The following is a 14,357-nucleotide window of genomic DNA, read 5'->3' on the forward strand; positions in this document are numbered from 1 at the left end:
GAGCTGACACGGGTCAAAGTCTCGCATGCCCTCCAATATGGCTCTCCGTGCCACCTGTGGCACGCGTGCCATAGGTTCACCATTAAGTCCACCTCTGGTACTAAACTGCCCAATGGAATGATTTCCTCCCATAAATCATAAGGTCTTAATCCTGCCAGCCCGTAGAAAGGCCTTGAAGACCCAGTTGAAGGATAAGGACATTCTCTGATTTATGTTTAATGTTCTAAACGTGACTTGCTTTCCACCATGATACATTTTAATAATTTCCTTTGTTTTTTTATTGTTATCTTTTTTTTAAAGTCTGAGATTTGTGTGTTGAAAGGATGGTCATACACATTTTCAAATGACAAATATTTATTTATTTATTTATTTATTGGATTTGTATGCCGCCCCTCTCCAGAGACTCGGGGCGGCTAACAGCGACAATAAAACAGTGTACAATAGTAATTTGGTATTGATGATTAAAAATCAATTAATATAAAAACCAAACATACATACATACATACCATGCATAGAATTGTAAAGGCCTAGGGGGAAAGAGGATCTCAATTCCCCCATGCCTGGCGGCAGAGGTGGGTTTTAAGTTGTTTACGAAAGGCAAGGAGGGTGGGGGCAGTTCTAATCTCTGGGGGGAGTTGGTTCCAGAGGGCCGGGGCCGCCACAGAGAAGGCTCTTCCCCTGGGTCCCGCCAGGCGACATTGCTTAGTTGACGGGACCCGGAGAAGATCCACTCTGTGGGACCTAACTGGTCGCTGGGATTCGTGCAGCAGAAGGCGGTCCCTGAGGTAATCTGGTCCGGTGCCATGAAGGGCTTTATAGGTCATAACCAACACTTTGAATTGTGACCGGAAACTGATCGGCAACCAATGCAGACTGCGGAATGTTGGTGTAACATGGGCATATTTGGGAACGCCCATGATTGCTCTCGCAGCTGCATTCTGCATGATCTGAAGTTTCCGAACATTTTTCAAAGGTAGCCCCATGTAGAGAGCGTTACAGTAGTCAAGCCTCGAGGTGATGACATTCTACCTTCAGGGCATTTTTACCAAAGACATATTGGAGTTCCCAGTGTAGGGAATAAAAAAATCTCCAAAGAGAATGTGAACGAGCCTGACAGTGGGCAATCCTTGTGGGGCCTTTTTTGGAATTGATTGCTACTGCTCCCATGACCCTCTGGCAGTTCTTAAAAGCTTGGCTCTTGTGGGAGGTTTTGGGGATTTGAGTAACATACAGTTCTCAGTGCCAGGGGTATTATTTTTATGTTGTAAACCATAACGATGTATGTTGTTTATTGTATGGGCTGCAGTTATTGCTTTTATATTTTCAACATATTTTATTACATAGTTATTGCTTTTTATATACGTCTTTGAGTCACTTTATTAAGTAAATAAAAGTAAACCAATAAAACCTGTTGCAAAACACAGGGACAAATTCTTGAAACAATCCCCTTGTGGTGTCCTTGTAAAATGAAAATCCTTAGCACAAAAGCCAGGTTTTTGGTTTCTGAAAGAAGATCACCATCATGGGTGGTGAATGGGGCTGAGCTGCTTGTTCCCTTGTTAGGTTGTTGTGTACTTCGTCCCCTGTCCAAAAGCAGGGATAACAACACGATTCCCATCGGCACTGCTCTACCTAAATAATAAAAGTCCACCTACTGTATTTTTTGGAGTATAAGACGCACCAAAGTATAAGAAGCACTTTAGTTTGGGGGGAAGGAAAAAGGCCTCCCTCCTAGCTGTTTGCCAAACAGCAAACAGAGCATAGATGATATAATCTGTGCCTTGACCCATAGAAATAGCAAAGAATTGGAGAAATGTACATTATTATAATAATAATACTGTAATAGTTTATTAAATTTGTATGCAGCCCCTCTCCGAGGACTTGGGGCAGCTCACAACAATAACTATACAATGAACAGTAATACAAATCCAATATTAATAAAAACTAGAATTAAAACCCATTAATATTAAAAAAAATAATCAATACTACACAGTCATACCACTCTCAAAAGTCAGAAAGGGTGGGGGGAGGAAATTAGTCCCCCCCCATGCCTGGTGACATAAATGGGTCTTCAACATCTTGCGGAAGGCGAAGAGAGTGGGGACAATTTGAATCTCTAGGGGGAGTTGATTCCAGAGGGCCGGGGCCACCACAGAGAAGGCTCTTTCCCTAGGTCCTGCCAGATGACATTGTTTAGTTGACAAGACCCAGAGAAGGCCAACTCTGTGGAGCCTAATCAGCCGCTGGGATTCATGCGGCAGAAGGCATTATGGCAGTATATTAATCCCAGAAAGATTTCTTAAATGTAGTCACACTAACTCCTCCCAATTATTTAAATAGATATACAGTGTTCCCTCGATTTTCGCGGGTTCGAACTTCGCGGAAAGTTTATACCACGGTTTTTCAAAAATATTAATTAAAAAATACTTTGCGGGGTTTTTTCCCTATACCATGGTTTTTCCCACCCGATGACGTCATATGTCATCGCCAAACTTTTGTCTGCCTTTAATAAATATTTTTTTAAATAAACTTTAATAAACAAACATGGTGAGTAATAATCTGAATGGTTGCTAAGGGAATGGAAAATTACAATTTAGGGGTTCAAAGTGTTAAGGGAAGGCTTGTGATACTGTTCATAGCCAAAAATAGTGTATTTACTTCCGCATCGCTACTTCGCGGAAATTCAACTTTCGCGGGCGGTCTCGGAACGCATCCCCCGCGAAAAGTGAGGGAACACTGTACTCCAAACATGACAAAGTCAGGGTTTAACTCAGCTGCCTTCAATCAACTTCAATCAGCTAAGTGTCAGGAGGTAGATAATCAGTGGCTTGTGCTAATCAGGCTCTGCTCTGTTTACTCTAAATTGTTGCAAAGAGGTAAATTCCTTCAAGGAGGTAAATTACTCTTTGGGCTGGCTGGGTGGGACTACGTTCAGTGTATAAGACACACCCAAGTTTTCACCCTCTTTTTGGGGCGGCGTGGTGGTGGTTAAAAATGCCTCTTATAGTCTGAAAAATACAGTAATTAATAGAACTATTACAGCTTCGTTAGCTTCACATAGAGGTAGTCCTTGACTTGCAACTAGTCACTTAGTGACTGTTAACTGTTTTAACATTTTATTTATATAAAATATTGTAAAAAACAAAAATAAATAGAAAAGCAATGGGGAGAAAAAGGGGAAAGACAAGAGAGAGAAGATAAGAAAGAAAAAGAAACATTGAAACAATGTCACTGTTGTAGTAAAATAAGGCATTAACATCAAATCACAACCTTTTGCTTTTTCATAATCATATGAACAAGCCATTTCTGTAAAAAATGTTATCAATCTATCAAAATCAAAGTTTCATTCTTTCCCGCTTCAAGCACGAAGTTCAGAAGCGGTCTCCATGTGGAAACCAAAGTACTTATTATCTTTTCTTTAATCAAAGTAGTCAATTTTGCCCTTTCAGCCAGCTCCATCAACTTCTGCAACCATTTGTGCATCATAGCCATTTAAAGTGTCCTTCCATTTTTGTGTACAATAGCCTTGCTGTCAACATATCTATATATCATGATGGTAAACCTATGGCACACCTGCCACAGGTGGCACGCAGAGCCATATCTGAGGGCACGCAAGACGTTGCCTTGCGTCAGCTCCAGCACACATGCTCGCGCTGGTCAGCCAATTTTCCAACCTTTTTTGGGCCCTTTTGGCTCTCCCATGGCAAAAATGGCTCAGTGGGCCCACCAGAAGTTCACATTTTATGTATGGTTTGTCTGGGGTAATTTCTTGAGTTAAAATAATATCCTGAATGTTAAAGTTATGTGTAAACACAGCTTCCATCTAATTTGCGTTTTCTCTTACTAGGTATTTGTTTGCTTATGGAAAGGTTGCAAAGTGTATAACACACCATCAACAAGTCAGAGTTGGTTACAGCGGCATATGTTGACCCATAGTGGGGACAAACCTTTTAAGGTAGGTTATTTTCCAAGGCTTTTTCACCTACCTTGTTCTCCGTAAGTAGGTGGAGCTATCATCCAAGATGGGTTGACGTCCGTCAGCCAATGAGGACTGAGTCTGTTTTAATGTCAATTCTGCCTTTGTAGTCAATATTTATTACAATATTTATGCATTTATCTGAAAGGAAGGCATTGTCTTTTCTCCCTGAAATAATTTACCTTTAAAATATGACAGTAGTCTGTCTAAATTAAGGAATTTAGGAATTCCTAAATTAAGGAATTTAAATGAAAGGAATAAAAATACAATAGGACTAATTGCCTAACTTGGGGAAAAAAAGGAAACAAATAATACTTGAAGGGTGTTACCTGCTTAATCACTCTGGAAAAGCTATTTCACGGTAAAGGGTTTCTTTGTTTATTTTGGCTTGGCTCAGGAGTTGAAATCCAGATGGTTCTGACAGGTTCTAGAGAACTGGTAACAGAAATTTAAGTAGTTCGGGGAATCGGCAAATACCACCTGTGGCTGGTCCCAGAGTGGGGAGGGAATGGAGATTTTGCAGTATCCTTCCCTTGCCATGCCTACTAAGCCACATCATGCGCACCGAGCTACGCTCATAGAACCATTAGTAAAAAAAATTAAAAATAGGATCCCACCACTGGTTCACAATGAGTAGAAGAAACTTTTTAGAAACCCTTTCTATCATATATCTTTTTAAAAAAAAATATAGTTTATTTATTAATAAAAAGGGGGGGGGAAGGGAAGTATAAACAGGAAGAGAAAAAAAGGTAAGGGGAAAGGATACAAAATCAAGGAGTTTGGGAAAGTGGTAGTATTATACATAGTAATACATAAAATTCTTCGTATCAATAATATATTTCTCAAACTATGTAAATAAAAGATATCCTTATTATCACCATTTATATCATATATTATATTTGTAATTCATACATTTAATTTCCAATTAAATTCCAATTTCTAATACGTATATATATATGGAAATGGCCCTGGGTTGGGCCGAGAGGCAAAAAAGGAGCTGTGATGTTCCTTCAATATACCAGGGTGATTCGACACAAAATGTAACCCTTCCCTGGTACAGAGCTGAAGGGATTGGATACTGTAGCCTAGAGGATAATTCTCTGCCTTACAAGGCAAAGGTTGCAGGTTCAAGTCCCAGTGGGTATGGTTAGCTGATGAGGCCAAAATAAGGCCGAAATAGATCTATCCTAGTCTCCCTTAATTTTCAAATTCAGCTTAAACATGTGACATACATACATACATACATACATACATACATACATACATATATATATATATATTAGTAAAAAATAATTTATGAAAGGAAAGTGAGAGCAGAATAGTTAAAAAGATTTGAAGTTTATTTAAGTAAATGATATAATTAAGGAAGTTTAGAGTTTAGAAAATATTGAGGGGGTGAATCTGCGTATGGCGCAGACGTTTTTAGGTGATACGACATTATGTATATCTTTATACGTCTACTTTATTCTTGGTCATTCACTAGTAAAATTTATGATTCTAGTGTTGATTTCGCAACATTTTGCGAATTTTGTTTATACCTTCGCCCCCTGAAAGGCTTTCTGTGCTAGAGAGAAGTAACATCCCACTTCAATGAAAGTTTGATTAGTAGCATTTTCAAATTATTTAAATGACAGTTGAAAAAAAAACCCCACTAATTGGAAGGTTATTTGGTACAATTTGTAACGTGGTTTTGTACATGTCCTCTTGGTTAATGTTTCTGATGTTAAGGAGGAAAGGATGATTAGGGAGGTAAGTAGGGAGGGAGGGAGAAGAAGAAGAGAGACAGATGAGAGAGAGAGACAAAGAAAGCAAGACAGAGAGAGATGAGAGGGAGAAGGGAGAAGAGAAAAGGCAGAGGAGAGACACAGAGAATATTACATCTACTTTAATGTTATTCGAGGAAATACTTTATCTGGCTTTTGTTAATCTTATTGACTTAATCTTATTGTTAGATTTGTTTCTATATAAAATAATATGTATTCACACAAATAAAAACCCATTCATATCTGCTGTTAACTATGTAAAAGGCTGTTGCAGTTGGTACCAATATGATTTCATATTGTTGGCTCTGTTCAGAAGTAACTTTTGCCTGCTGTCATTTCTTGATTGCCTGCTATGTTGCACTAAGAGCCATGAAGGGAAGGAAGGCAGATCTTTAATAATTGACGTCCTGTTTGAAGTGAACACTTCTCAGTGCGTGGAGTGGGATTGCTCAGTTGTTCTTTTTATAAAAGGATTATAGAAAAGCAAGATCACATCAGTCTCTTCCTTCTGGGTTCAGTGATAACCTCACTGGGTTCCTCTAACTTTTTGTTTTGCTTCTAGTGCGTTGTGGGAGGATGCAATGCCAGCTTTGCTTCCCAGAGTGGACTGGCTCGGCATGTACCAACACACTTCAGTCAGCAGAATTCTTCAAAAGTTACTAACCAGCCAAAGGCAAAAGAAGAGTCTCCTTCTAAAGCTGGAATGAACAAAAGAAAGAAGTTAAAGAACAAACGGAGGCGCTCCTTACGTAAGCCTTGTGCATGTTTTAGTTCTGAGATAAGCTGTATAACCCTGCAGTAGATCTTTGATGGCTGGCTTGCTCTCGATAGCTTTTTGCCTCTTTCCCACCCTCTTGCAAATCCTCTCATTAGTAGCTTTGAATTTAAGGTCTTGCTCCATGGAAAAGTCAAAGAGTTCCTTATACCTAGTATGAATGCACCTTCTTAACTCATCCTCAGCTCTGAAGTTGAAGGATTCAGAATTATAGCAGGCAGAGGCTATGTCCGATAGGATTTCTTTATTGAACAGAATACAGTAATACTGTACCTCGTCTTACGAACTTAATTGGTGCCGGAAGTTCGGCCGGCCAGGAAGGGCGTCTTTGTGACATCAAAGCTCCACCCATGGAATTCCCTATTGGGATTCCCCACCGCCTTTCTAGCCTCCCGACCGGCCCAACAGCTCCGCGGCTCTTTTAAAAAGCTAACAGCTGGGCGGCAGGGCTTCTCGGCGTCCTCCTGAACCCGAACGCCGACCCCGAACTTTTGCCGAACCTCTGGGTTCAGCATTCGGGAGAACGCCGAGAAGCACCCCTGTTGTCTCAAAAGGCGACAGCCGGGCGGTGGGGCTTCTCGGCGGCCTCCCGAACGCCGAACCCGGAAGTTCAGCAAAAGTTCGGGTTTGGTGTTCGGGTTCAGGAGGATGCCGAAAAGCCCCCCGGCTGTTTCAAAAGGTGACAGCCGGGCGGTGGGGCTTCTCAGCGGCCACCCGAACTTTTGCCGAACTTCCGGGTTCGGCGTTCGGACGGCGGGTTCGTAAGATGAAAAAAGTTCGGAAGAAGAGGCAAAAAATTTCCGAACCCCGGGTTCGTAGCTCGAATTGTTCATATGGCGAGGGGTTCGTATCACGAGGTACCACTGTACTTAGTTCGTTGGCATTCAGAGGACAATGATTACTGTCATTTTTGTCATCCTCTCTGGAATCCTTTATTAGACCAAGAAGTAAAAAGCTTTAAATCTCATTCTGTTAGTATTGCACCTGACAGTCAAAGTCCCAAGATTTCAATGGTTTTTTGAAGAGTAGTATAAGGCGTCTTCAAGGAACTCTGCATTCTCCAGCATCAATTTGGGTGCTATTTCGAAGGGTTGTACTTGACGTCTCAGGAATCACATTGAAAGGGGCGGGGTGGGGGGGATTGTGGTTTTATAGTTGTATTTTTGTAGACAATAATGAAAAATAGTTTTTGAAACAAGCTTAATATCAGAAGTTTTAAAAAATCTCAGTAATCTAACTTAAATTTTATATTCAGAATGATTTTAATGTTTCCGTTTAGTTGAAATTGTAGGTTTAAAATAATATTTAAAGTAGTATTTTCTAAGCTTGGCAACTTTAAAGATGTATGTATTTCAATTCCCAGCATGCTGGTTGGGGAATTCTGGGAGTTGATGTCCTCACATCTTCAAGTTGCTGGTTGGGAAACTCTTCTCTAAAAGGATCTGTGTTAGAAAAAAAAATCTTGCTTGAACCGATTACTTAGCAATAGAGTCCATATGATAGATCTGGACTGGGAAAAAACCTATTTTAGTTCTCGTTCAACTGTAAAATTCACAAAAGACTGAAGTGGTTGCTATCTTTAAGTTCAGTCTTACATTACTAAGTACAGTGATACCTTGTCTTACGAACTTAATTGGTTCCGGGACGAGGTTTGTAAGGTGAAAAGTTTGTAAGATGAAACAATGTTTCCCATATGAATCAATGGAAAAGCGATTAATGTGTGCAAGCCCAAAACTCACCCCTTTTGCCAGCTGAAGCGCCTGTTTTTGCGCTGCTGGGATTCCCCTGAGGTTCCCCTCCATGGGAAACCTCACCTCTGGGACTGCTGGGATTCCCCTGAGGCTCCCCTCGCTGGGAAACCCCACCTCCGGACTTCTGTGTTTTTGTGATGCTGCAGGGGAATCCCAGTCCCAGCAGCGCAAAAACGGGCGCTTCGCTGGCACCGGAAGTCCGGAGGTGGGGTTTCCCAGCGAGGGGAGCCTCAGCGAAATTGCAGCATCACAAAAACACAGGGGTCCTCGAAACCCCACCTCCGGACTTCCGTGTTTTTGTGATGCTGCGATTTCGCTGAGGCTCCCCTCGCTGGGAAACCCCACCTCCAAACTTCCGCTGCCAGCGAAGCGCCCGTTTTTGCGCTGCTGGGATTCCCCTGCAGCATCACAAAAACACAGAAGTCCGGAGGTGGGGTTTCCCAGCGAGGGGAGCCTCAGGGGAATCCCAGCAGTGTAAAAATGGGCGCTTCACTGGCAACAGAAGTCCGGAGGCGGGGCATCCCAGTGGCGGCGGCTTGGGTTTCTAAGGTGAAAATAGTTTGGAAGAAGAGGCAAAAAAATCTTAAACCCCGGGTTTGTATCTCGAAAAGTTTGTATGACGAGGGGTTTGTAAGACGAGGTATCACTGTAGTTGTAAAGATGAAACATAAGTACAATTGGAGACTGTTTGGAAATAAGACTTTCCCAGCTAACAAAGATTTGAATAATATTTTGTTGTTGTTAGAATTACCTACCTTTTTCTCATGGCTGCTTTCCTAACAGATTCTTTGTGCTCAGACTCTAAAGAATCTTTTCCCCTTTGAATCCAGAGCACTTTCTTCCCTCCTGCTTTGATTGTTTGTTTGTTTGTTTGATTGTTTGTTTGTTTGTTTGTTTGATTGATTATTATGCCACCCAACTCCCTACGGACTCTGGGCGGCTTACAACCTAAAACATAACATCAGAATAATACTAATTATTTCGCTTTTGACAACTTGACAAGTTGTCCATTATCATTTGGGATGCTTCAAAGTGAGAAGCTCCCGTAATATAAGACCCATGGGGGAAAAAATCTATATTAGCAAAAATCCATATTTTTTTTTACAATGGATATTAATGCTGCCATGGTCTTGAGTTCAAAAAATGGCTTCTGCAGTTGCATAGGTGATAGTTGCACTGTATTGAATCAGCCACTCGTTACACAAAACGTTTAAGGTTTTAGGATACTGGATATGTAAAGGCCTTGACTCTGCTGTCCTCTATAGGGCTGGTGCCAGACTGTGCTGGGGAACTCTTAACCACTGACACGAGAATGGGAGTGGTCACACGTCATGGTAAGCCAGAATTCTGACTCGCTGTGAAAGAGCAAGCGTGCTTAATGAACGCTGCTCAATAGCTCCCGCTTAGCTAAGCAAACCAAGGAATGCTCTTTCTGAGGTTTGCTTGTTGTGACATGCAAACGATTTAGCTTGTCTTTCCCAGGCAAGCCAGGATTACAACAAACCATGGTTTATAAATCCAACAGTTTCAAGGTGGGGGGGGGGAGTCAACCCTCCTAATTCCCACATTGCAATAAAATAATAATAGGAGTTTCCACAATGTCATGTTGGCTCTTGTTGATAATTCACATGTGTTGATAGCAAAAATTGCTTTTTCTTGTGCAATTATTTATTACAAAACATTGGAGAATTTTATGGGCATCTTTTTCCAGCCACCAGAATATTTATTAATATTCCAGATTGTGTTTGTTATTTTTTTCTTATACAGACGTCAAAACAAAGTCCTGTTCAAATTGCCTATTAATTTTATTTTTAAATAATTGCCTTTGGAGCCTATGTTGGGCTCAAAGATACTTTTTTAGAAAGATGGTGGCAAAGGCAGACAGACATAAGCCAAAATAAGCCCTCCCCCAAAATAAACCCTCCCCAAAAACATTTCAATGTTGGAAGCCATTGGAAGCTAGAGGTAGTTAGGGAGACAGAGCTGAAAATCAGGTAAGGCGATTGCGTTTCTAATGTTGCAAGCGTTAAAACAACAATAGGCCAAACAACTAACATTTGTAGTAAAAAATAAAAATGTCATAATGCCCCTGTTCCAGAGGTGGGTTTTCTTCCTTGGGAAAATAATTTATAAAGGGGAGGGAATTCTGAAATCCTCTTGTAATGATTAAAACCAAGTAAGCCAATTTTGCTGTGTCGAGCTTTGAAAGGTAACGTGTCAGGTTTTGTTAACAGACTTGGAACCATACCCCAAGCCGACTTAAAATATGTATTATTATGAACTGGTAGGAGTAGCTTGCTAGGACTTCAGCTGCTCTATTTTGTGCCATCTGTAGCTTCTAAGTCATAGGATCAGCTGGCCGGAACATGCACATATGCGTAACTCAACTTGCAGGAGCGCTGGGTGGGCTGGTGGGCACTTGTGCAGTGGCCCCACCACTCATACACGGGCTGTGTGCCAGTTTGCCACACATGCAGCTCACTTCCCCTCTTCTGCCCCCAGTGGGACTGCCAAGCCTGGGGTCCACCATTCTAAGTAGTTCCCGCCCCATACATACATGTTTCAATAGTCCAGTTGAGTGGTTAGAAAGATATGATTTACTTGTTCGGGCATCTGGGTCCATTCAGGGCCATAACCTGATTTAACACCTGAAGCTGGGCAATGCCCCAACTCCCTGGCCTATCAATACTTCCTGCTATTCCTTCATTGGGAACAAACTCCATTCAGTATGACTACTGAGCACTTGTTGCTTGGATAACCCATGGGCTATTGAAAAATAGCAGCTCTGTCTCAGAGGAACTCGATCTGAATGTACTTTATCCCATTCAGATTCTCCCAGGATGTAAGCACAGCATCTCCACCTTGGCCTGGAGTGGCAGTATACAATTTGGTGGTTATTTGCATAGCAGATATTCCGGATTATGGAGAGGCAGGCTGCCTCCCACAGTGATTTTACTTAGATATTAAATAGTATGAAGGAGAGTCCTGAGGAACTACACATAATAACCAAGGATTTGAATGATTCTCCTTCTTCATTTGTGATTGGTATCACCACTCTTGTAGGAGTAGAACCACCATCTAAGGTCTAATTCGTGATCCTTGCAGGTGGGTGAGAAAGATACTATATCTTTCTGTCTAAGTGAGGGGCCCTTCAAGAAATAGGTCCATCCCCCCACCCCCGAAGTACAGTAGTACCTCTAGATACGAGCTGCTCCACATGCGAGTATTCCAAGTTACGAGCCGAGACGCGAGCAAAATTTCTGTTCGACACCCGAGCTCAAATTCGGGATACGAGCCGAGCGTCCACTAGGTGGCGCAAGAATTCCATGTTTCCAGTTATCTCGGCACAAAAAGCAACATCTAAAGGCATTCGTTCGAGATGCGAATTGATCGACATAGGAGCTCGGGTCTGTCATGAATTAAACTCGTATGTCGAGGGACCACTGTATACATATTTTAAGCATATATTTTCTAATAGTTAATAGCAAAAAGGATAGCTATAAAAATATATAGCGAAAGTCAGAAATCATGGCAACTATCTGCTGTTAATTACAGTCTCAGGCGGGAAGCCAAAACTCCCAAATACTTTTTCTTTGATCTAATTAGTATGACTCACAATAACTTGACAGGAAACCCAGATATAGATTCCAGCTTCTTCTTTTGTAATTTCAAAGAAATATTCCACAATCACGATCAGCTCAGCCATGTCCCATTGTCGTCACAAGTCACATCCTTATACAGTGGTACCTCTACTTATGAATTTAATTTGTTCCGTGATCAGGTCCTTAAGTAGAAAAGTTTGTAAGAAGAAACAATTTTTCCCATAGGAATCAATGTAAAAGCAAATAATGTGTGCGATTGGGGAAACCACAGGGAGGGTGGAGGGCCTGTTTCCTCCCAGGAGATTCCTAGAGAGGCCCCACAGAGGCTTCTCCCCACCTTTTCCAGTCCTTTTTCCTCCCAGGAGATTCCTAAAGAGGCCTAACGGAGGCTTCTCCCCGCCTTTTCCAGCCCTGTTTCCTCCCAGGAGATTCCTAGATAGGCCCCACAGAGGCTTCTCCCCGCCTCTTCCAGCCCTGTTTCCTCTCAGGAGAGTTCCTAGAGAGGCCCCATGGAGGCTTCTTCCTGCCTTTTCTGGTTACAGTTTCGGAGGCTTGGGTTTGTAAGTCGAAAATGGTTCTTGAGAAGAGGCAAAAAAATTTGAACAACCGGTTCTTATCTAGAAAAGTTCGTAAGTAGAGGTGTTTGTAGGTAGAGGTACCACTGTATAGCCAAAAGGCATGGCCGAGTGCTCTATAGAGCTATTCACACATAGATCTCTTGCTCCTCAGCCATTCCTGTCTGCTAATACTTCTGTGCACGCTTGCATCGAGAAGGGGCGCTTCCTCTTCTTCTGAGTCACTCATGGGCACCTCTGGAGGTGCAACAGGCCCTGGTTGGCTTTCAGCCTCTGACTCCACATCCTGTCCCATCTCCTCGCTATCAGACTCGGGTGCCAAGTACACTGGCCTAGGACAGTGTTTTTCAACCAGTGTGCCGCGGCACACTAGTGTGCCATGAGACATGGTCAGGTGTGCCTTGAAGCTCAGACAGAGAGAAAGAAAGAAAGAGAGAGAGAGAAAGAAAACGAGAGAAAGAAAGAAAGAGAAAGAGAGAAAGAAAGAGAGAGAAAGAAAGCAAGGGAGAGAGCGAGAGAGAGAAAGAGAGAGAGAAAGAGAGAGAGAAAAAGAGAGAGAAAGAAAGAGAGAGAGAGACAAAGAGAGGGAGGGAAGGTGGGAGAGAGAAAGATAGAGAGAGGGAGGGAGGGAGAAAGAGCAAAAAAGAGAAGAAGGAAGGAAGAGAGAAAGAAAGAGGGATGGAGAGAGAGAAAAAAGAAGAGAGAGAAAGAAGGAGGGAGAGAGAAATAGAGCGAAAGGGAGGAAGAGAGGAAAAAAATTTGTCCAAACTTTTTTTAGCTGCTATCCCCCCACCCAACTCAATGTGCCCCAGAGTTTTGTAAATGTAAAAAATGTGCCGTGGCTCAAAAAAGGTTGAAAATCACTGGCCTAGGATACCAAAACACACCCGTCTCTTGATCCTCAGAATCCATGATCAGCTGAGTGGAACGCGGAACAACAGGTTCAAGGGTGACAAATGCCTCCGAAAAGCCTGGAAGGTACCAGTGAAACAAAGTCCCACATTTAGGCCCCAGAAAGGTCAGCCACCACAGCCGACAATGACATTTCCCAGGCCAAACCTGAATCCAGATAATTTGTTTCATTTAGAATCTTTTGGATGGGAGAAGAATCCTGGTTGGTTTTAAGAGTTTATTTGGTATGACCACCCAACTTGTCATTGGACTGTGGGTGGCTTGAAATTATAAAAAGAAGTATGAAAAGAAGCAAAAGCACAGCAAACATTTGGAATTAAAGAAGAAAATAACTACAATTCTTGGTATCTCGGGGGTATTCATTCTGCCTGCACTTCTGTTAATTAATCAAAACTTTCATAATCAAAATATGAAAATTCTCCAGGACAGTAATGAAAAATGTCATGTTTCAAGTCATGGAATGGTTGTGTCACTGAAAATAGTCATAATCCTCCTTGAACCTAAATTACGAACATTAGTGGTTCCAATTGCCATGCTTGGCAGATACTTGCCTGGTTTTAAATCAAAATAATAATTCATAAATAAGCTTTGGAATTGAAGCCATAGAATGTAGAGCCGAATTATGCTCCTCAAAGTTTCTTTCCTTTACAGGAGTCTGATACGTTCATAATGTTCTGATAGTCATTGACTCCTCTGGAATTTTATTGGTGGTTTGGATGAGAATTTTCATGGTTTATCTAGTTACGTCTCCTGATTCAAGCTATGAGATACTGGTAGCTTGACTTGATTCCATTGTTTCGGTTGAAAGTCATGATTTGTAGTAGTATATATGAAAAATGTTTTCCAAGCCAAAGGGATTATATTCATGCAACACAGTAAGCTAAAGGCAAGAACATTATAGCTGAATCAGATACATAAACCCAAGTCATTATTAAATTTCAGGCTGACTCATGAGTGCACTTTCATTTATCTGTGACTATAGCTTTAAGTATTGAGTATATTG

The 14,357-nt window shown here is 41.6% G+C and overlaps 1 protein-coding gene across 4 annotated transcripts in view; it reads left to right on the forward strand.

Annotated features, from left to right (window-relative positions):
• Window positions 1-14,357, forward strand: part of AEBP2 (AE binding protein 2) — a 70,994-nt gene that overhangs the window by 25,587 nt on the left and 31,050 nt on the right. For 2 of the 4 annotated variants that reach the window (XM_070754336.1, XM_070754337.1), the window contains exons 3-5: window positions 3,848-3,955; window positions 6,302-6,488; window positions 9,531-9,599. In XM_070754336.1, the coding sequence (XP_070610437.1) occupies window positions 3,848-3,955; window positions 6,302-6,488; window positions 9,531-9,599 (364 nt within the window). The remainder of the gene's footprint in view (window positions 1-3,847; window positions 3,956-6,301; window positions 6,489-9,530; window positions 9,600-14,357) is intronic. The other 2 variants (XM_070754338.1, XM_070754339.1) reach the window with 1 other exon arrangement.

Source organism: Erythrolamprus reginae, chromosome 6 (assembly GCF_031021105.1).
Source record: "Erythrolamprus reginae isolate rEryReg1 chromosome 6, rEryReg1.hap1, whole genome shotgun sequence".
Classification (NCBI taxonomy): Eukaryota; Metazoa; Chordata; class Lepidosauria; order Squamata; family Dipsadidae; genus Erythrolamprus; species Erythrolamprus reginae.